Source organism: Leiobunum rupestre, chromosome 4, assembly GCF_980474605.1.
Source record: "Leiobunum rupestre chromosome 4, qqLeiRupe1.1.hap1, whole genome shotgun sequence".
In the NCBI taxonomy this organism is placed as follows: domain Eukaryota; kingdom Metazoa; phylum Arthropoda; class Arachnida; order Opiliones; family Sclerosomatidae; genus Leiobunum; species Leiobunum rupestre.
Window position 1 is genome coordinate 36,058,930 of NC_143387.1, and position 21,522 is coordinate 36,080,451.

Here is a 21,522-nt window from a genome sequence, read left to right on the forward strand (position 1 = left end):
GCGATTACATTAGCGATTGCGAAGGTGTTTTTTAGTATAGATTTCCGTACCGATATTGAACGAAGCCCTGGTCGTCGGATCCGCTGTGTCGTTTCTTAACCACCACGTTCGACGTTGGCGACAACGCCGGGGTATTTTCTCCTACCGGCTGACCGTTCTCGGTGAAACTGTTTGTCCGACTCGCCTCTTGACCGTTATTCCCGACGCATTCGGGTGGCGGCGGTGGTAAGGGCGGCGGCGGAGGGGCGCCATCGTCGGGCCCCGGCGGCATCGGGGGAGGTTCCGGGATACTGTTCCTACTCATGTCGTACCTGGTTTTGACTAAAGTGATTTCTTCTAGGTCCTCCGGAGGCGACCTTTTTGGTATCATCTGTCCCACCTGCAAAAGTAATAGAGTTAAAACGTTTGGCGTCCCATCTTCGTGGTAAGTAAGCGTACATCGTATCGATACGATTAGGAGCGTCGGATGTGAACCCGATTCTTACGGTAAAAGGACATTGGTCTACTCCTAGTTATCAAGCACCGGTAACGTATATCTTTACGCGCGATGCGTGTATTTGATATCTCTCAAGTCCCGTTTAGGGGCTGACTAGCCTAGGCGATATTTTAGCCAAAATAGAGAGACGCAACGGGTATTGTAACCGTAACTAGCGACTTCCTCATTTAAAAAGTGAAGCGTTTAACCCTTCCCATCTCTCGCCCTCTCTCTCTGCCTTGACTCGCGTACCTCTACATAAGCGGCCCATTTAAACTTAATGGGTCTTTTTAGTTCTGCGCGCATAGGGAAAGAAAAAAAAGCGGCTCACTCGAAACTCGTTGCGTACTCTTTTTATTCTTGACATTTTTATTGCGATATCTTTTTAAATCTATTTGTTATTCGAGTCCGCAGCCTTGCGATTTAATTCCCAGTTTGACGTACATCGGAAATTGTATTCTCTGCCGATGCGCGGATGGAAATTAAAACGTCAGCTAAACACCAGATGCATTCGCGTTTGAACGGCCACTCGCCTCGTATTCTTTGGGTTATTAGAATTATAAAACAATAATCTACGGCGTATTAAAAGCGTTCTTAATTCGCGGAACGTTTGTACAGGTGGGCGGGCACTTAATTTCAACATTGGTTCAGTGACCTACCGTGTTAAGATAAAACTGTACACAAATTATGGTTTTACGCGTACGCTGTACAAATACGAGATCGATGGGCTAACCACTTCAGTAATTTGTTGTATAAAATAGACAAATTTAAAAGTAATACAAAGAAATATTGGGAAATACAAAGAAAATATATAGAAATCAGAAATATGGTATATACATTATTTTTCGAAGTGATTAACAACTCGTACGACACTTAACACCGTGGGTGATATTCAATTTATTTCATAGGACCATAATCTGTTTAGCGAACAGTAGATCGCAATGACAGAATGATCATCGATTAATCCCCATACAAGGCCTAAAATGGCAGAAAACAAATACAGCTGAAGCAAAGTTCGCACTATGAAATTGTTGTCAAACAATTTTCGTCTTCCCCACCACTAATTTCATATTGCAAACCGGAAATGGGTTGGCCAACTTGTCGTTAATATATCGCCATATAGAATAGTTTACCAGTAATATAATTGCAAAATGACAAAGGCCGCCATTGTGCGCTGGGACACCTCCCGTGATGGATGATTAAAAATTGGCCAACGGGCTAAAACTCCGCGTAATCGGACATTGTAATTTAATACTGTCGCGCGTATCTGTCTTTCGATGTAGCCGGAAAAATGAATTTCGCTTTTCCGCGTTTGCGATTAGTGGAATTCTATAAACAATTTTTTCGACTGGTACGGCTTGATCTTTCACGTACTCAAACGTGGGAAAATTTTCGATTGAGATAAAAAAAAAGTATCTGCGTTTTGAGATTTTTATACTCTTAGAAGGATCTGTTTATGTTTTGCGTTGTTAGATGACCCAGAATACCAAGTACGAAAAGAATTAATTTCTCGCTAGCTAGTCTTCACCATCCATATTTTATTGTTCGAAAGAATGGTGCTAGGTTTTGCATTATACAAAAGTGAAATACGTCACGAAGCGCGAAGTGTTTTTTTGTTATATCGCGCGATCATTAAAGGGCCACACCGGCGTTTGAATTTGACCTGTTTCACGCGCTTGTTTCCAGAATAGGATTGGTCGTATCTGATACCAAGTGTTAAATTTTTTAAACGCCGGTGTGGCCCTTTAACCATAATTATCCGTATATTTCCCGTAAATAAAGTGTACTTTCTCGGGGTTTTTTGACACGATCTCTCCCTAGCTCCTGTTAAGGTCGTTGAAATTACTTCGTTATTAAATTTATCAAGTTGTTTGATAACAATTATAAAGTAGCTTATTTTTTTTTAATGATGCATGTATATAATCAGGGTTTCCTGTTTTACTTTCAATTCTGCCTTTAACATTAAAAAAATATTTAATATTTTCTAAATGAAACATTCTACTACGCGGAATTTTGGTACTTTTAACTCAAATTCAAGTTTTAGTTAATGGAGAATGAGAATATTTGAGATTTCACTTATAAAAATCTGGTTAAACAAAAATTGTATAAAATGGGTATTTTCCCGACACATTCTCCATTTCTGACCATGGATTTGGGGAAACGTTCGTAGAAAAAAGTAGAATAACCATGGTTTAGTTTAATTTATTTTCGCATTTAACAAAGGTTATAAAACAAAAATTATTTTGGTTTAGTTTTTCGGAGATTTTCAGTTTGATTTACTCTTATTTAAGATAACATTTTTGAAAAAATTGTATAAAAATTATTCTAGTTGATATTCGAAAAAGAAGTGAGAGACTAACGTCGGTAAAACGAAGTAGACACCACAAACGCTGTTGGAATTAGCAAATTGTGGCATAATAAATCTGTGCGAAAATAAATAATTGTTGGTTGCCGCTTTTGATGCGTTTGAACAACACCGACAATCGTAAATCCGCGCGTGACCTTGCCGGGAAATGGTATTATTTGCCAAGTGAAACGTAGTCGTTTGGAAGCACTCGGGACCATTCAAGAACAAAGAGACCATTACGTGCTCTTTATTCCAATTTGTTCTCTTGTCAGATGGAGCACGGCACACAAGCTACTCAGAGCGGGTTCAGTTGGGCTTGTAAAATTACTCGGCGGAACGTTTACTTTGATTTAGTGACCCTCTGACTTTGAAAAATACGCGCCAGTAGTCTAACATGTTTTTCATATCAAATATTCTGGTAATCATGCTTTTATTTACAACGATAATAATAATGAGTTTTTATTCAGAATTTGCCGTGAATTCGCGTTTTCATTTGCTTAAACTTCTTTACTCGAAATTCCAGAATTAATAAGCTACTCGGCAGTAAAGGAAATTCTGACTTTTTGGTGCATTTGAATTTCTAATTAAGGTTTATTAATTACCCCTGACATTCCGAGCGGATTCGTGAAAGATGCTACTGAATATTTCATTATTATTCAATGTGTTTCAATTCGTCTGATCAGAGCATTTTTTACGAAGTAGGAAAGGTGGAATTGGGAAATTTCTGTCGTACATAATAGAAGGGCTAAGCCCATGCTAGAAAACGCGTAAGGGTAACGTGTAGGGTGTGCGCGATATAGCTAGGTCTACACTCCTACACGTTTACCCTTTGCTATTTCTGGCGCGGGCTTAACTCTCCATTAATTACCGCTAGATTTTAATTTTCTCCAAGTTCGAAAAAAAATGAAGATTTTCAAAAATTAATTTTCAGTAGACCAATAATTTTTGAAAATCGTCGAAATCCGCGTTTTTTTCTCTCTCTGAAATGTCGCCCAACTGTAAGCTTAATAATTCTGTGAACCTCTCACTTAATTAAATTTATTTTTTCATGGATTAAATGTAAATGTTTCAAAAATTTATAAATTTTGTTTTCGAAGCTCATATAAGTGAAAAGTTTTCAACAGAACAAATTTAAAATTTCGTATTGTAAGAATACAGTAAGTAAAAAAAAATTAAAAAAATTTAGAAATTTTGGTTCTAGACTTGGTTAAATTGTTAATTTTATCACCTACATTTACTCTAATAGACACTGAAAAAGGAAAATGGTCTGGCAATTATCATTTTCTTCATAATGTCCCCGTTACTATGGTATACCTCTCATTAGAGACATTTTTAATTACACCAGTGTTAAGTAGATAATACTTACGAAATGGTGAAATGAATTTTAGAGCAGCGAGCGAACTTGTGAAAAGTGTGAGGGCGAGTCACTGCGGCGTCGGGGTGATCGTGTTCACACGTTTTTATCTCAATCCATTGTCGATATACATGTATAGTTTTTTTCCTTATTACAAATCGTGCCGTTGGTAACGATCATGTTGGCGGATTAATCGGAGTCTATTAAAACGGCCTATTATTTCCATCGAGAACGTGAGCGCTTCGCACGCGATAAAAAGCGCGAGAAATCGAAAGGAACGAAACTGCGGAAAAAAGACGCAAAACGTTTGGTGGCGCGTTGGTTTGAGTCTCGTTTCAACTCGTGATTGAAATCTACTCGCTTCGGCAGCGATACCCCCCTCCACTCCCGACGAACCCTTCTCCTCATTCCGACAGAGGTCGCGTTCGGAGTTAATAGGCAGTTGTAGAAATTCAACAGAATGTACAAAAATGAACGTCTGAAAGTATCCCGAAGTTTTGTTATTCGTTATCGAATAGCCGTTGTAACGTCATACGGTTAAAGAAAACATTGGCTGCATTTTAGAATGATATTGGTAAATCAGGGAACATGACGAAGAAAAGGATTCCGTTTGAGCAAAGATATCATAGACCTCGTTCCTAAAACCGATAACTTAATACTTATTGATGGTTTTGTAAGCAAGAGATTACCCACTTCCGGTACATGACCTCCGAAAAATCGTGTTCCGTTGGTTGCTGTGATGCGCTATCTATATCTTTTCGGAGTTCCGACATGAAGTGGGTAAACGCTATTGACTACGTGCGAGGCAGGGATTTCCAATCTAGGGTCTTATTATAATACGCCGGCATATTGTTAATGAGAGGATCGTCTGTTTTTTTCAATTTTAAACAATAAATCCTTCAATTCAGACTGAGGGAAATACGTTAATTTGTCATAGACGTTCGCTATTCTACATTTTCACGAGTTGCTAAAATCTAAAGGAGTGACAACCACACCATAATGAGCCTCTCTGTCGTAAAGTTGAACTTTATAATTTTGAGTAAAGATAGTTTTAATTTGTAAAAATATATTATCACAAAATTGACCTTAGATGTTAGTTTTAGAAACATCCTACTTAAAAAGTAATTTTTGTAAAAATTAAAGTTTAAATAAAGATCTAATTTTCTTCTATTTGGTTCCTACTTTTCAAAATTTGTTTCTTATTTCACCTTATTTCTAGCCTGAAAAATCCCCGGTTTCCCTTTTTTTTTCAGATAGGTACGCAAGAAAAAGCACGACTTTTAGCTAAAACTGTATTCAGGTTAAAAAAGATTATGTGGCAGCTAGGAGCAACAAACACAGCACCCTACACAATGTGAACGCAACCCGTCAAAAGTCGTGCATTTTATTGTGTACAGTTTTCCTTGGTTAGACGCCTTCTGACTTCTCCCTTTCCGTAAAACTATCAGCGTAAAGGTTCGTCCGATGAAATTTGTACACAACATTGCGTTAGCGTGTTTAATGGCTATTTGCGTTCTCCTTGTGTTTGTTTCTCCTAGGCGGCAGTAACTATAGGTTCTGCGTTCATGACAGATATTCTCCACCTAAACTGCGATCGCGTCTCCTCCCCCCTTACCTGGAGGAAAGGAGGCGCGTGGTTTTAATTTCGGGGATAACGAGGCGAACAAGATGCTTCCACATATTTTCTGTTCACCTGAATTCCTTTTTGATATTAATCATAAGCTAAAATCGTTGGAATTCAGCCACGAAAATTATTCCTTCTCCTGTCTCACAAGAAGAAAAGTAATAGCCTAGACGAGACCACCAAAATTCGAATTCAAAAATCGAAAGTAGGCTATTTTCAAGAGTAGAATGAACAATCTCGCGGAAATGGTAACTAATGAAGGTGTTGCGGAATGTGGTTAGAGGCGAAAAGGAATTTTCCAAGTTGACGAACGAAAACACCGACTATGAGGAAACGTAAAGATGACTTTTGAATGACGAACAACTTTATGTAAATAGCGGCACAAAGCGTATTTTTGAATTATGGGAAAAAGTACCGTGGGTTTGGTAGTTTGAACCTTTTGAAAAATTTCAATTTCGAAAAAAATAAAAATAAATTTGATTTTGTTTTTATTGATTTTTATTGATTTTCGTTCTTTTCATTAAATTTGAAACATTTTATGCCTATTTTTTTCTTTGGTTAAGTTTTCGATAATTTACGTGCATTGGTAATGCCAACAAAATTTTTAATTAAATTTAATTAAAACTTGTAATTTATTTACTGTTTTTCTTTGGTATAGCAACCATGCACTTTGTGCATTTTCATAAGTGATTGAAATCAATGGTTTGAAAAAAAAATGATTTGATTTAAATCAAATGAATTTTTCAAAACCGCAGCAGAAAATGCAAAGTTTGAAGATAACAGTGGAAAAAAGCGAACGAAACTGTCAGTAAGATTGCTTTTTGAACACAAACTCTGAATTAAATTCTTTCATCCAGTAGGATATGTAATGATACCCTCGAGTTCGTAAAGAAGGTCGAAATACTAATAAAACAGAGACGTGTGTTCGACGATTTTTTTCCTAAATTTTACAAAGAAAACGTTTATGTTGTGGTCTTTTCTTTATTTCCGCAGTATTCGCGTGAACATATCCCTTTTATTCGCGCGAAAGAAAAGCGATTCGAGACATACCGAGAAATGGGGAATTTTGTTTGGCAAAGGGTTGAGGGTTCAAAGATCGGGTAGGATCTCATTTCCCGCAGCAAAGGGGGATGGCCTTCCCCCATCCCGGCCAAAAAAAGCTGAGGAATTTAGAGACGAAAAATGATGGACTCGTGATTCACGGTAGTTTATCTTTCTAATGGCGATGTATCTTTTCCGCTCCACGAGACAACCTTCACTCATTTTGAAAATAAAATTTGGAAACGGCCAATAGCACTCTTCGTCATTCCCAATATTTAGTTTTTAAATAATACAACTATTGCTGAACACCATAATTAATAAAATAACGTAGTGTTTTTTGTTAGTACTGTCTAGCCGAACGATGTTACTACGCCGTGATAAGGGGGAATCAACAGGCTCGTAGCCACGAGGTGGAGGGGAACATCAGGAGCTACTGCCTTCTCGAAATAAGTCCAACTCCCCCAAATATCATTTAAAATTGTCTCCAGTTACAATTTTAAACTATAATATTTATCGAAATACACGAACCAAAATTATAAGGTAGGCCTATTTTTAATCATTTCCGAAGTATGATGAATTAAAATAAAGATTCCCCCTTACAGAAAGGCACTGCCAATCAATCAAAATTAATGTTTCTGGCTTCGGGACTGGAAATCAGCCTCGACAATAAAATCCGAAAGCCCTAATGTTCCGTAGCGCCATCTTTCGTCGAGATCGTAATCACCAGAACCATTGGTTCGTTGTGACTTAAACGAATTAATTTCTCGTAATCTTATCTAATTTTCGTCGCGAATGCCGCGGTACCTGGTATCCATTGGATATGTTTGCTATCGGAAATTAGGCAAATTTACAAGTTCTCGAAATGAGTTTGGGGAAAGTACGCTCGATTGCGCTTGTGTAGTAGAAAATGTTCATTACACGCCGCGTCAATTTTGCTATCTCTCAAATTCACGTTATTAGAGACCCTTTTCCAAGGTTAGGCTGTGATACGTTGGTGTTGTTATTGGAATTGTACGTATACCCATCTTCGTCGTAAGCGCAATCCGAGTCACCACCGCAAGAAATGAAATATATATATATATTTAGCTTTTTTTTGTAGCGTATATTTATTTTTTTCGTAAATTTCGCGTGGTTTAAAAAAATAATACGAGAATTCGAGTCCTAATGGCGCGCAAAATTTTCTTTTCATAAGCGTAACGAAAGGGCCATAATATTTTCCTCCTACGCCGCTTTAAAGTGATAGAGAGGGGTAGAACGAAACACGCTCTTCGCAACTTAAGAACGGGTTCATTACGTAATAGGTTCAAGTTTCGCTTTACAGTCGCGAATGGTGAAAGAGCATCTTGCCATCTTCGCTTAAGTTCGCGGGCGTCTCGCCTTCGCCTTTGTAGATCTCGTAGAGGTGTCGCCTTTTTTGAAAGGAATATCGTATTCGCGGGGGCCAAGACGAGAAACCTCACCCTCCTCTTTTGGTAATGGACTACACTATTGTGTTCCTTAAAGGCCCCTCTTAAGCAATTCAACCCGAGTGAAACCGTTCTTCTACGGCAGGGATCCTATTTCAAACAAGTGCTCTGGACGCGTTTTTTTTTGCTCCTAGCGCAATGACGGCTTTCGCCTCGTTCCGAATGAATTATCGAGTGTCATGTCATTTTGTAGTACTAAGGGGTAAGGTAAAGCAAAGGTGATAAGGTTTAGTCAGGTTGTTTTTATGTAAAATTATAACTAAAAAGTATTGTAAAATTTAACGAGATGGTCAAGAAGAAACCTCGTCAATTAAGGCATTTGCTCGCTCGAGTGCGTTTGATTCTTGCGCATGGTGGATTCCTGAAAAATTCTAGATTGTACATTTTCTGCAATACCTATTCAATTGGTTTGATCGGCGGGATACGCGAATCTATTCCGACCATTAACGAAAGCCTCGTTAGCCCAACGCTTACAATTGTTAGTCCCATTGAATTTATATTAGTTTACCAAAAATTGTTTTTGTTCAGTCGTTAACGCAGGGTCGTTTAAGTTACAGATTTAATATTTTTTCCCTGCATTTAAAGCGATATTATACACTAAAATAGATCAGCGTTGAATAAACATCCAGTTACAAAATCTATATTTATTCCAAACTAAAGTTACAGATTTAAAAAAATTGTTCAATTCGCCCTGTATATCTATTTTTGATGAGTTTTGGGCGAGGGGCAGACACTACCTTGATTATTAGAACACCCTCGTATGATTAAATCAAAGTCATCTGTCCCTTGATTTTGAGGATACTTCAATACATTCGAAATAGGTTGAAAAATACTATGAAGTGCTTGAAACTAGCTGAAGAGTACGACCTTGGCGTGATGGGCCATTTAAACATACCGGTAGGTCGTACTCGCGTCAAGACGCGTGAAAATTAATTCAATTAGTTTCCATTCGACAGTTATTCATAAAGCTTCTATAATTAAATTATTGTTATTGTCCCGTCTTGCATGTGCGAAATAATGAAGTTATATAGTTCCCCCATGGCTAGCTAAGCGCGATTCCGTTCGTCATCTCTACCAGCGAAGGAGATTGGTCGCGCGCCCGCAGGGAAGCGCTTCTCTACTCGTACTTCGCACCATCCCCCATCCACCTCTCCAGCGAAATGTTTACGAGTCCTTGACAAGTAATATTATAACATCCTGACTTGTCTTTGAAATTACCATATGCTACGCCGATAAACGTCAATAAGGCAAAAATTTTAATTTTTCACACTCGACGGAAAATTGTCAACAAAGAATTTATTTTCGCCGAGTTGCCGTTGATTACTATATATAGATCTAATGAAGTTTAGAACACGGTATCGCTTACATTACAGAGCCTTAAATATTTCGCGTTATTTGAGATGGCATTTAACAATAATTTCAAATTCGGGATGTCCGGCCGAATGGATTCGATTTGACGAGTCCGCGAAAGATTCCGTGAACTCTTAATTTCCGCCAAATTAAAACGAATCGAGCGTTCGACCTAATTTGGGGAACTGTTTTTTCCGCGACGCGTCCGCGCTGTGAATTCGCTTTCTGTCGGTCTCACGCGCTCAGCTACAACTGATGACAACGCGTTTTTTTCTCACGACGGACGCGACGCTCCACTAAAACGAAATTGATTATTTTCGCTCGTTAACTTTCCCTCGCGCGAAGCCCTGAAATTTGGTTCGATTTAATTAAATTAGTCGCTAAATACCGTAGGCTCTGGGTTGCTTACCCACGCTAAGTCTAAATATGCGTTGCCAAGGGAATTCGGAAATGGTCTCCTTCGCGATACAACACTTTATGCATTGATAACTATCGCGTACTACTCTCGAGTGTTCGAAGTGTAGTGTTTTGACACCCGAGGTGAAGTCTTTCATTATCCGGATTGAGCGTAATACTGGGTATAGGGCAATTTTAATCATGTTTTTACAATTTAATAATTCGTGACGTTCGGCCCACGTTGATCTACTTGTATTTTATGGCGATCGTGATCTTCGTGTATTATCAAGTTAATCGGATTCCGCTGCCGCCGCTAGCTAGCCTCGCTAATTCGTGCATTCGAAGTCGCTTGAAAAAAGGGGGATATCGTGTGATATCCTTAAAACAATTATTTTCTTTAAAAAATTGAAATATTTTCTATTTAAATTAGTGTTTAACCTACCAAATAATGGGCCTTTTTGTTTAAATTTCATCAATTTTTATATTAATAGATCAAAATATTGTCTAGTGGCTCGAATAGTTATGGTGATTTTTAGTCAAGTAATTGATGATATATAATTTTATATATAATCTAGGCTAACGAGTTTGCTTTATTTTACTATATCTAATAAACATTGAATTAAAATTAGCGAAATTATAGACACTACTTTAAGCCCTAAAAAGGATATTGTAATGTCTACCCTAGTGTATATTCAAAAATAGAACCGCGACACTGTTACTAGATTCGGAAAAGCAAAGACCGTATTACAAATAATTACACCTTTATGAATATTGGTCGAAATTGGCATTTGAATTTAATTGCGTATTGGGTAAAAAAAGTCTTAGGACAAACGATAAGTTTATCAACGATCACCCATTTTACGGACCGCATTTTACAACGACGACTAAAAAACGGACCCGAAACGGCTAATTTATCTATCGAAAATGAATGCTGAATATTTCATCTCGAGCTTGAGCAAGCAGTCCGTAAATTGGGAGGTCGTTGTTAAAAATATTTAAAATTTTAGCAGATAACGGACATTTTCAAAAACATAACGGAAGTGGCTTATATTTAGAGGGGCCGAAGAAAATTAGTCGCGTATTCAAATTCAACTTAAAGGTCTATAATAATCGCAATATTTGGCAAATGAGGCACTTGCCTCACCTGATGACCTGCCAAATCGACGAAACTCGCGGCGAGATCTTGGTGAAAATACCTTATTCTAAAACGCGACGCAGGCCAACGATTTTTTAGCGTCGTTTCTGAAGTGAAACCTATTTTTTGTATACCTGTATGAATTTTTTTCCTGACATTTATATTCAAAATCAGCCTAGCGACTATAATGATACAGAGCCATTTTCAATATTGTACGTACGTTCAACGTTTTTTTGTCTAAATAACTCTTTGCACTTCACGTTTTCGCGTTGTGTCGCGATACTTTTAATTTTAATTTCGGGTCGGGAACTCGCCTCTTGGAAAACGTTTTTTCTTTTCAGAAAGAAATTAAAGTATATTTCTACGTATTTCACGTTTTTAGCATCCATGCCAATCAGACCGTAAAAATCTCGACTAAATAATGTTTATCCGGAGCTCCCTCTGGAACGTGGTCCCAAAATAATCGCCGAATTTATTTTCGCCTTCGGAATGTTTTTGGGGGAAATTGCGGTAAATAGTCGGTATTTTCCCTGGGTAGTTCCGTAATATTGCACGACGGTAAGTGTGGCTGAGGATGACACCGATACGGGTTTGATCACTCTCAATCTTTACATTTCCCATAAAACGTTTCATTTCAAGGTCGCCAAATTGAAATTCGGGTCTCAATTTAGGGCAGTCGTCGGTGCTGGCCAGAAAGGATGTCATTTCGATTGAAGGAAAAAAAAGGAGGGTAGAGTGAAAATGTTTAAATCGTTTGTTCATATTGACACCTAAATCGTGTAAGGGGTTGCGTGAATATTTAACCAAAATGTACAAGGGGTAACCACTTATTTTATGTACACCGATTTATAGGTATAGGAAACCGAGTAGAGCCTTCGGTAATGGTAAATCTGTAATCAGCTACGTAATCACTTTTGTACAGTCAAACCTACGGGCTTGTATACCGATTACGGGCGGTGACCAGCCCCTCGCGATTTGTAGAAAAAAACTCAATAGCCTCATTTTAAAACGTTTTCTCATTTTATAAAAATTGGTCGTATGATATCGGCTTACGCAGAATGAATATTACGGGTCACCTGATATTCAAGATTGCGCCTAGATTCTGATTAACTTTCACGTTATAAAACACAATGCTATAAGTACACACCCTTAAAATTTATTGAAATGTACGTGATAAACTTGGTTTGGGGCACGAAAATTCACGATTTCGTTTAAAAATAACATGATTTTCTTGTTCGAGTTTAACTCTTTTTTACCTAAATACCCCGATAGAAATTTTCAGATAAAATATTAAATAATTTTTAAACAGAAACTTAAAGGAAAACATAAATTATCGCGTGTTAATTTCGTAGACAAATAAGTCTAAAATCTTTAAGTTTAGTATGCTTAAACTTTACCCTGAAGGGTTTCTAGTTTTCAAGAAATGAATTCTTAAAGGGAATATAACCTCAGGTTTTTTTGGTGTGGAACACCAACACTTCGACCATTTCCCGCTCCCTCCTATTTCTTCAGATATTTTTGGCGCTGGTTAGTGATTTCCAGCCTAAATTGTTAACATAAAAAACCTTAAAAAAGACTTGAGGTTATATTCCCTTTAAAGTCGTTTATATAGTATTTTCAAAAAATAATGCCTCTAATGAGTTATTTTAAGCAAACTCTTTTGTGCTTCTTCTATACAAACTCATTTTGAAGCGTGCAAAAAATTCATTATAGGGGTAAATATAGATTGTTGTTTGGGCTTAAGCGGGATTCAGAACCCGTCATTAAAGTGTTGTTGCCGGAAATTTATTTTGGAAGATTTGCGTTTTTAATCTCGAAACTTTCGAAATATTTACGCTCAATCGGGTGCTGTTATTCTTATTCGCGAATTATGTTCATTTAGTCCCGTGAGGTCACGGTATAAATAAGCCCCGGTATGTATATAGAACTTGTTTTTATCTCTGAATAAATTCGCGGGTATGAAAATGTTCGCCATTTGTTTACGCGATGTTGGCAAAATACATAACGCTTCCTCTTCATTTATTTTCGTGCTCAACAAACCTAAATACGACTGAGTTTGTTTTTGCGTACTTGGTTTATTGAACTTATTGTTATAATTTTACGCTTTACTCATCATGCCCGCATTTTTAATTAAATTACTAGCATTTAAAATTCATTTTGAAAATACATCTGCATTTGATGGTCAATAAAAAGCGAGTAAATAAGGCTGTTTTGTCAAGACACGCGATGGTAGTTATTTCAAATTCGGTCAATTGGAGCGTTATGAAAAACTTATTTGAGGAGGAGTTTTCGTTCCTTAAATCTGAGATTTTTCTTTCATTAAACGTCAAATTAATGTTTTAAATTCTGATGAATGTTTCTGAATTGGGAATTATCGGGTCACAGAAATCGGTAGACGGTAGTTGGGAATTATAAGGGTGGAATTCGTACCGGATTGTCGCGCTACTTTGAATTCAGAAATTGCTTAAGAAAAATTATCCTATCACGTTTCACGTTAACATGCTAATTGGGAGAGCCAATTGCCGGGGCCATCTGAGAGCACTCACGGAGCGATTAAAGGTCAACGATTGTAAAAATATGCCAGTTTTTAATTCTGATAATAAGGGAACACGAAACTTACATTTTGCCGTTGATTTTGCTAGTCCACCAAGAAGTAAAAATCCAAATTTCAGTATAATTTTCGATACTGTTATAGGAAGTACTTGACTGAAGCGACAATATTCGAATCGTCCCAAATCCGAATTGGCGCCGTGAACTTTCGGACCCCGTGCACGACGCGTTTCTCTGAACAAAACGTGTATTATGAAAGCAGAAGCCGCGTGTCGAGCATCTTGTAGCGATGACTTCCTTGATAGCAAAGCGCGCTCCTCAACAATCAAACATTCGCTGGTCCCTCTCTTTCATGCCTTAATGCTGCCGCCTCTCCTCATCCCGCCGAGCCCCCACCCAATTCCCCCACCGCCACGCCCCCACCCAATTCCCCCACCGCCACGCCGAAACCCTCCCGAGGAGAACCAGACGTGTGAAACCGTTTCGTATTCAACCAAATCTGGTTCAATCGGAATTCCTCCGAAATGTATTAATTTAAAAAATAACACAATAACGTATGTCCTATATTGAGAATACTGACTTGTTACAAAGCCTGGAACATTAAGGTTCCCGCGGTTGGTTTTAACTGGGGCCGAGCTCCCAATCCTTGAATCTTCAGTGACTGACATCATTGAATTTTAAAAACCCGGAATTTATGGGATTAAAAATGCCACTACATGTTTGGGTTTAAAAAGCGGATAAATAAGCCTGGTAGAAACCGTAGAACCCACATTTTGTGATCGTCAATTGCCGTACCACAAAAGTAACTCCTGATATTTTTTTTGTAAACTGGCTTACTAAAAATTTATCATATGAATTACAGGCATTTTTAAAGAAAGTTTGTCCCTTAAGGGATCCATTGGGTTTTTTGGAGATAAAGCTATGATTTGCATTATAGAATTTGTTCAGAGAAGTTTTTTTACTAACCCTTTAGTTATTGTTATAATACATCTGAAACTTTACAAACCAACTCAAAACCATAGATATAAAAAAAATTAATGGAGTAATAAAAATGGATCAGGTTTGTTATATTTTTTATACAGGTAAATTTGCTTAAATCTAGACCCGTAATTAAATTTAAAATTATTTAAAATATAGATTATGTTTTTAGATTCTTTATGGCAGTTTCAACTTTTCTAAACACGTAACAATTGCTATTTTATAATTTTAATATTTTGCGACCGATATACAAATTAATTAGCAGACGATTTTTCGAAGCGTGCTGGCTCTTACGCGTATTTCGTTAAAGGCAATTTATTTGAGCGTTACTCTAACAATAGAGTGCGATGCTGATCGAGTCTTTACCTCATCTATAGTGGCAGAAAACGTTATTAAACATTCACAGGGTTTTCCCTTAGGAACTTCTCTAATTAGCTAATTTTAATGGCCAATATATAAAATATAGTTAAATAATTAACTTATTATCAAATAGTTACAACATAAGTAACATAATACACTAAGTATGACATTTCCTATTGTTTTAATGCAAATTTCCTGACCGAACCTTTTTTAGACACTGACACTCTCGCCCAGTTTCGACTTGGACTTGCACTCGAATTGATTAGCGTGTTATCGTCCTTGGTAGTAGTATATTTCTCCTTGTTCATATTTAGACACTAGGGGGCAGCAGTGGCGTAGCTAAAGGGCAAGGGGCCCCGGTGCAAAAAACAAATAGGCCCCCTAACCAATATGTTTCCAAAAAAAAAAGGTTATGAAAAATCTTTTATTTTTCTATTTAAAATTTTTTAAATGAAAACTTACAATCTTTTGCGCGCTTTAATGTTTTAAAAATTATCAATAACTTCATTCAAATTTAATTTTGATGCAGCCTTGTTGTCGATTGCTATTAATGGTAAATGGCAAAGCCGATTTTGTCCCAGACTATTCCGCAAATAACTTTTAATTATTTTTAGTTTGCTGAAAGATCTTTCAGCTGTTGCAGAAGTTACAGGTATAGTGTGAAATAATAACATTGCAGTAAACACTTCTGTAACGTCACATTCAAGAACTCCGAATTTCCTTATAATTGTTGAACAGTCCACGGTTCGGTTAATTCAGGTAGCAGCAAATGGTAAACATTGAGAAATTGAAGCGAAAAATTTGGTCCTATTAAATCAGAATATTTTAACAGAAATTGATCACATTTTTGTAATAAAACTGTTTCGTCGATATCTACTAAAACTTTTGGCGTTAGAAAATCAAACGTGTCACAGATTTCTCTCATAGCAGTAAAACGCCGCTCTACTTGAGATATCAAAATGTCTAACACATTATTGAAAAGGGTCACTTTAAAAATATCTTCCATTTTTTCGAATCGGTGGTCAGATGACAGAAGCTAATTCGTCAAAATGTTTTTTAACTTTTCACTGCCGTTTTACTTGAAATTGGGGATCAATATCATATTTTGCTGCAGTTTCAGTTAGCGTCGAAGTATTCACGTTACATAAATACATGCATTTCCCGAATTTATCCACAGTATAGCCTAGGCTTAGGGACCCCCCTGCGGCCCCGGGTGAAACTGAGTGTAAAATTTTAGAGGCCCTGGGTGACTGCCCGGCTCCCCCCCCCCCCCCTAAGCACGGCCCTGCTAGGGGCTCTGTGCTGAGAACTAAACCGAGATTGTACAATAGCTCTGAAAATTAGTTTGCGATCCATTTTCCTAATTTACGTACATATGTTACTTATGTTACAACGATATCAATTCGCCTTATCATTTCATTTAACATAGAGCCACATAGTGGTCAGCTCGAAAAGTTAACCAGATGGTAAGTTGAAGCTTTTCCATTTTAAGAAAATTCTATAGCCAAGTGAAGTTCTCGCGTTGGCCGTTATGTACTGTTGCGTTGAATATTTGTACATATCTTGATACCTACACATAAGTCGTTCACGGCTTGATAGGTGATGTAGTGACAATAAATAAATAAGGCTAATTCTTAGAATAATTATATTATGTGGTTCGCTACAACCCTTAATCGAATTTGGCGGGACTCGTTTCGGTGTGAGACAAGTATGCCATCTCTGGGCTATTTTTGGAGACAAACTCTCTGAAGTAAAAACGTTTAATACAATTTTTGTGATTTTGGTTTCTATCAAAATTTCTGTACTTAATAATTTCCAAATTCCTAATGAACAATATGTAATGGTATGTGAAATAGATTGCAGCACAAAACTCAAGTACTTGACATCATGACAATCACGTTAGGCGGTTCTACATGTTCGGACCCCAAAATGCCGAGGGTTATAAATTTATTTTCGCCTGGACGTCGCCGTAAAAAAAACGTTAAAAACTTAAAATCCAAATCGACCGTGCTTCACGTGATTGGCACCATCCATGTGACTTTTACTATAACCGAAGATATGGTCTTAGATTATAACAACTTAAAAGGTTTTCTTTGTTTGTCGTTTTAATACAATAACCATTTTAATCGTTTTTGAATTTTGTAGTCTCTGTGCCGTGAAGTGATATGATCACAATGCTCACATGGCCATTAATGATTACTAGGAAGAACTGAGAGTCTTGAGAATTTCATTGATTTATTACCTAAAAATCTAGAAAATATTTGAGCCTTAGTTTTGAAAATTCGCCTACAACCATGAAGATTAATATCAAGTTATTGCCTATAAAGGCACACTATTTTTTCTTCTGGGGAGGTAAAATAATTGAATATTAAGTATTGCTCTCAAACTTAACGCAATATTTTTTTACAGGCCTAGCTGGTATAATGCCTTTTTTAACAGTTATTGGAAAAGATTTAGGAATGTCTGCAAGTGCGGTTGGACTTGTTACCACTTTCTTCCCATTTTTATCAATGATTGCAAAGCCATTCTGTGGTTCATTAGTAGACAAATTTCAGAAGCTTAAACTAGTTTCGGCTATTTTCCTCATATTGACAGGATTAACTTATTTGGCCATTAATTTTATACCTCAAAAAGGACCCGTACCAGTGAGTAGTATTCTAATTTGTTCAGACGGTGGATCTGAATTTGCACTAAATCAACAGTCTTCCAAATTGTGCATCGAAGATTTGGAACAGAATTTTGGAAATATATCTATGGACTTGAGATGCTCGGAATGTGACTTGATAAATGAAACGGGTCAAGCAGATTTTGCCAATGTGACTATAGACCAGCTGCAGTGTTTGTCTCCATCCCAAAATTTTAATTTTACTCTGGAGAACTATGTTAAACGCACGGAAGTTAATGTTTGGTTCCCAGTGGAAGAACTATCAGCTTATCCTCCAATACAGTGCCAATTACCCAAGTTATTTAAATGTGAAACCAAAATGTTTCCCAAGCAACTTGACTCATGCCAAATAAGCTCTATAGAGCAAACCAATTTTTGGTTCTATATTATACTCTTCATTCTTTGCCGTACCGGAACATCTGTCCTTATTTCATTATCTGATACTGCATGCTTTTCCATGTTAGAAGGGCAATATCATTTGTATGGGAAACAAAGGCTATGGGGCGCTGTTGGCTATGGTGTCTTTTCAATAATTGTTGGCTACCTCGTGCAATTAGCTACTACTAATCATAGTATCAATGGCAAAACAAACTACTCTCCCGGATTTTACTCTTTAGCCATTGCTATGGTAATATGTGCAGTAATTATAAGCATTTCTGACATAAAAAATCCTAAACCTTCTGGGAAAATTGCTAAAGATATTGGGAAACTGCTGAAAAACTCTGAAGTTATTGTTTTCTTGCTTGGTGTTTTGGCTATGGGCATTTTAACTGGAATATTTTGGAATTTCTACTACTGGTACTTGTCTGATCTGGGAGCTACGCCACTGCTTATGAGCTTATGTGTGATGGTTCAATGTTTTCTAGGAGAATTACCATTTTTCTTCATAGCTGGTTGGGTTATTAATAAAATTGGAAACCGAAATGCCATGTCAATTGCCTTGGGAACCTTTGGTGTGAGGTTCTTGTATTACTCTTATTTAAAGGATCCATGGTATACATTACCCTTTGAATTATGCCAAGGATTAACATTTGGCCTATTTTACACATTGATGGCAACTTATGCTAAAGCTGTTGCGCCTCCTGGAACTGAAGCAACTATGCAGGGGATTGTAGGAGGGACATTTGAAGGTTTAGGTAAAGGTATTTAGATTACTGTTTCAGAAGACTTTTATTTCCACTGTTTTACCTTCCTAGGTTTGGCGTTAGGTGGACTTTTAGGAGGTCAAGGATACTCTTACTTAGGAGGGTCACTTATGTTTCGAATTACAGCCTTATGTGGGGCTATTTGTGCTGTTCTTCACTTCATTGCTGATATTGTCTTTATAATCCGAGAGAGAAATCAAAGAAATGGTCCAAGTATGAATATTAATTAGTAAGACTGGTTTTCACTTGGGTACAATTGCACTTATTAAAGGGACTTTCAAGGCAGAGCTGTCGGGGGGGGGGGGGGGTTGAAGTCCATTTAAAAACGTCATTCGGTCCCCGTACGTCACATTTACAAAGTTACACTCTAATGACGGTCCCCGTACGTCACATTTACAAAGTTACACTCTAATGACGTTTCAGTGCCCCCCCGAAACAAAATCCTGGCTACGCCACTGTTTCAGTGACGTTTTTCGAATCGACATCCGACCCCTCACACCTCCCTTAAAAGTCCCTTTAAGGAAGTAAAATAATGCTTTTTGAACTTTTGCCCTTCAAAACTGACTAGTGAAAATTAAAAGGCGATTTTTTAAAAAGGTATTCATTTTAGAAAATCACATGTTTCTAAGTATTTTGTAAGGCATGTTTCAAGTTATTTTACTCGTTTCTAGTCTATGGTGAAAACCAGTGTAAAGGTTTGTAGTATCACAATAATGGAAGGTTCTACATATTTAGTTCACGTCCAAGCTGTGAACACTGAAGAAGAAACTGCTGATTTAAGAGGACTAAATTCTCTTCTAGACAACGAAGACAATTTGTAATTGAATGCTAAACAACAATTGAAAGTTGGGCTTGGTTCAGGTATACCTGAAATGAGTTTGGGTTAAAATGGAAATTATCAGGTTTTTAAGATTACTTTGAATCTCATTCGTCGTTTTTCAACATACTGTTTAATTTAAAATTGATCAACAAATTATGAAGTTACAACGTTATTGCGATTGAGTTCATAGTGACAAATTACTTTAATAAAAAATTTGTGGTACCTGGTGAAATATCGTGGTACTTTATGAAGAATTCATGTAATATTAAATATTCATAGATTACTGCAAATTACTTATCAATAAAGTTTTCTATTAATTCTCATTTTACCATTAATATCATTACTGATTGATTATAAATAAGCTTGTCGCGAGTTATTTTATACAAATAATTACTGTCGTGAAAGAACTTTTCTTATCAGAAAGATATATAGTGGAGCTGTCCTTGTTCCTTGTGTTATCGAGGGCGCGTACTGTCGTTATATAAGTGGTTTTGGAGTCGCTGATGTTTCCAATTTATTTATATTAGATTAAGAGATAACTTATTCGCGTTGAATTAATGAACATTAGAGATTATTAGAAAATGTGTAAATTTACAGTATTGGCGTATTTGACCCGGTCATACGGAAAACTAGAGCTAAGAAAAAAATGATCGGCACTATCTGGATAGCTACTCGTTATTTGGAACTTATTAATCGGCAGCAGGTACAGACTGGGTAGGAAAAAGCGAAGCAAAGTTCTTAATTCGGTGCGATAGACCGCCATATATTTAGAGCTCCGTCGGCGAGGGTCCTCGCTCTATCGGCCAGTTAGCACTTTTAAATAAATTATGGATCGGAAATGGTTTGTGACAAGCAAAAATTACGGTTTTGGTGTCTACTTGAAGTACTATGTGTAAAAATGCTTACAGATATCTGGCAACGGGAACCATACAAGAATGTTTGCCATTTGGTTTCTGTGTGAATAAACGGTGTACGATAGACCTAAACGTCCAAGGACAAAGTTGTACAGCAGAAAATTTTCTTATCATTCGGTGTATAGACACCACCCCTGCATATATGGGTTCCAGTTTTCAGCATAGATGGTTTGCTGCTGTTGTTTATATGCATTTCTATGATTTTCTTATAGACCAGTGACTAACAAAGGAGGATTCTGTTTAAAATATGACGCTGCGTTCTGAAAAAAAAAAAATATTTTAGGACGACTGGCAGTGTAGTAATGTACACGCCAGGCAGCGTTGAAAATCAAAATTGCCGCTATAGAATAAATATGCAAAATTTCCACTAAAGTTCTAAAGGTGGATTCTAGGTGAAAGAGTGATGCTAAGTTCGGAAACAAATAATCATACAAGGGACAGCTTGGTGATTTAGATGTCAATGGGCACTCAACAAACTTCGCTCAGTTCTGAGTAGAGCTTTACCCACAGATGGTTCATTGTTGAGAGAGTAAGAGAACGAGTTCATTCCGACCTTCCAGCACACTGAAGACTTCAAAACGGAAATTATTTGTAAACTCTGCCATCAAATTAAACGTTGTCTCTAAGTTAGTTTCCACAGTACTATCGCATTAGCCGTGTATCGTCCTATGACGATTTATTTCCGAATTTAGCACGTCTGTTTCATCTAGAATCTGTCTTTAAGATGAATGCAATATGTATTTACACGTATTTCGCTTGTAGCGGCCATTTTGGCGTATCAATTTCCAAATTACTAATAGTAGAAAAAAATACCCAAGTTTTTCAAATGCAGGGTCTGATTTTATATCGAACCCACCTTTGCTGGTTTATAATCAAATGATAGAAATAATCAAATACACACA

General features: G+C 37.1%; 2 protein-coding genes across 6 annotated transcripts in view; one reads left to right on the plus strand and one right to left on the minus strand.

Annotated features, from left to right (window-relative positions):
- LOC149947594 (proton channel OtopLc-like) overlaps positions 1–14,080 on the minus strand; it is a 16,424-nt gene extending 2,344 nt beyond the window's left edge. The window contains exons 1-2 of one of the 5 annotated variants that reach the window (XM_090174047.1): positions 13,809–14,080; positions 51–379 (exon numbers count right to left, since the gene is read on the minus strand). In XM_090174047.1, coding sequence (XP_090030173.1) covers positions 51–370 — 320 coding nt within the window. In that variant the 5' untranslated portion in view covers positions 371–379; positions 13,809–14,080. Of the gene's footprint in view, positions 1–50; positions 380–438; positions 709–806; positions 1,045–4,188; positions 4,493–13,808 lie in introns of those variants that run through there. The other 4 variants (XM_090174049.1, XM_090174045.1, XM_090174050.1 and 1 more) reach the window with 4 other exon arrangements.
- A 2,811-nt stretch (positions 14,081–16,891) lies between these two features.
- On the plus strand, positions 16,892–20,034 carry LOC149947595 (major facilitator superfamily domain-containing protein 6-like). The gene is made up of 5 exons (XM_090172611.1): positions 16,892–17,162; positions 17,222–17,428; positions 17,486–18,877; positions 18,938–19,099; positions 19,622–20,034. Exons 2-5 carry the CDS (start codon positions 17,371–17,373, stop codon positions 19,705–19,707), a joined length of 1,698 nt encoding a protein of 565 aa, XP_090028737.1. The 5' UTR covers positions 16,892–17,162; positions 17,222–17,370; the 3' UTR covers positions 19,708–20,034.
- Positions 20,035–21,522: the final 1,488 nt, after the last annotated feature.

Coding starts and splice junctions, on each gene's coding strand:
- LOC149947595 (XM_090172611.1), top strand. CDS start 17,371: ATGAAGATTAATATCAAGTTATTGCCTATAAAGGCACACTATTTTTTC. Junction 17,429..17,485: donor CTATTTTTTCTTCTGGGGAG/GTAAAATAATTG, acceptor ATTTTTTTACAG/GCCTAGCTGGTATAATGCCT. Junction 18,878..18,937: donor AGGGACATTTGAAGGTTTAG/GTAAAGGTATTT, acceptor TTACCTTCCTAG/GTTTGGCGTTAGGTGGACTT.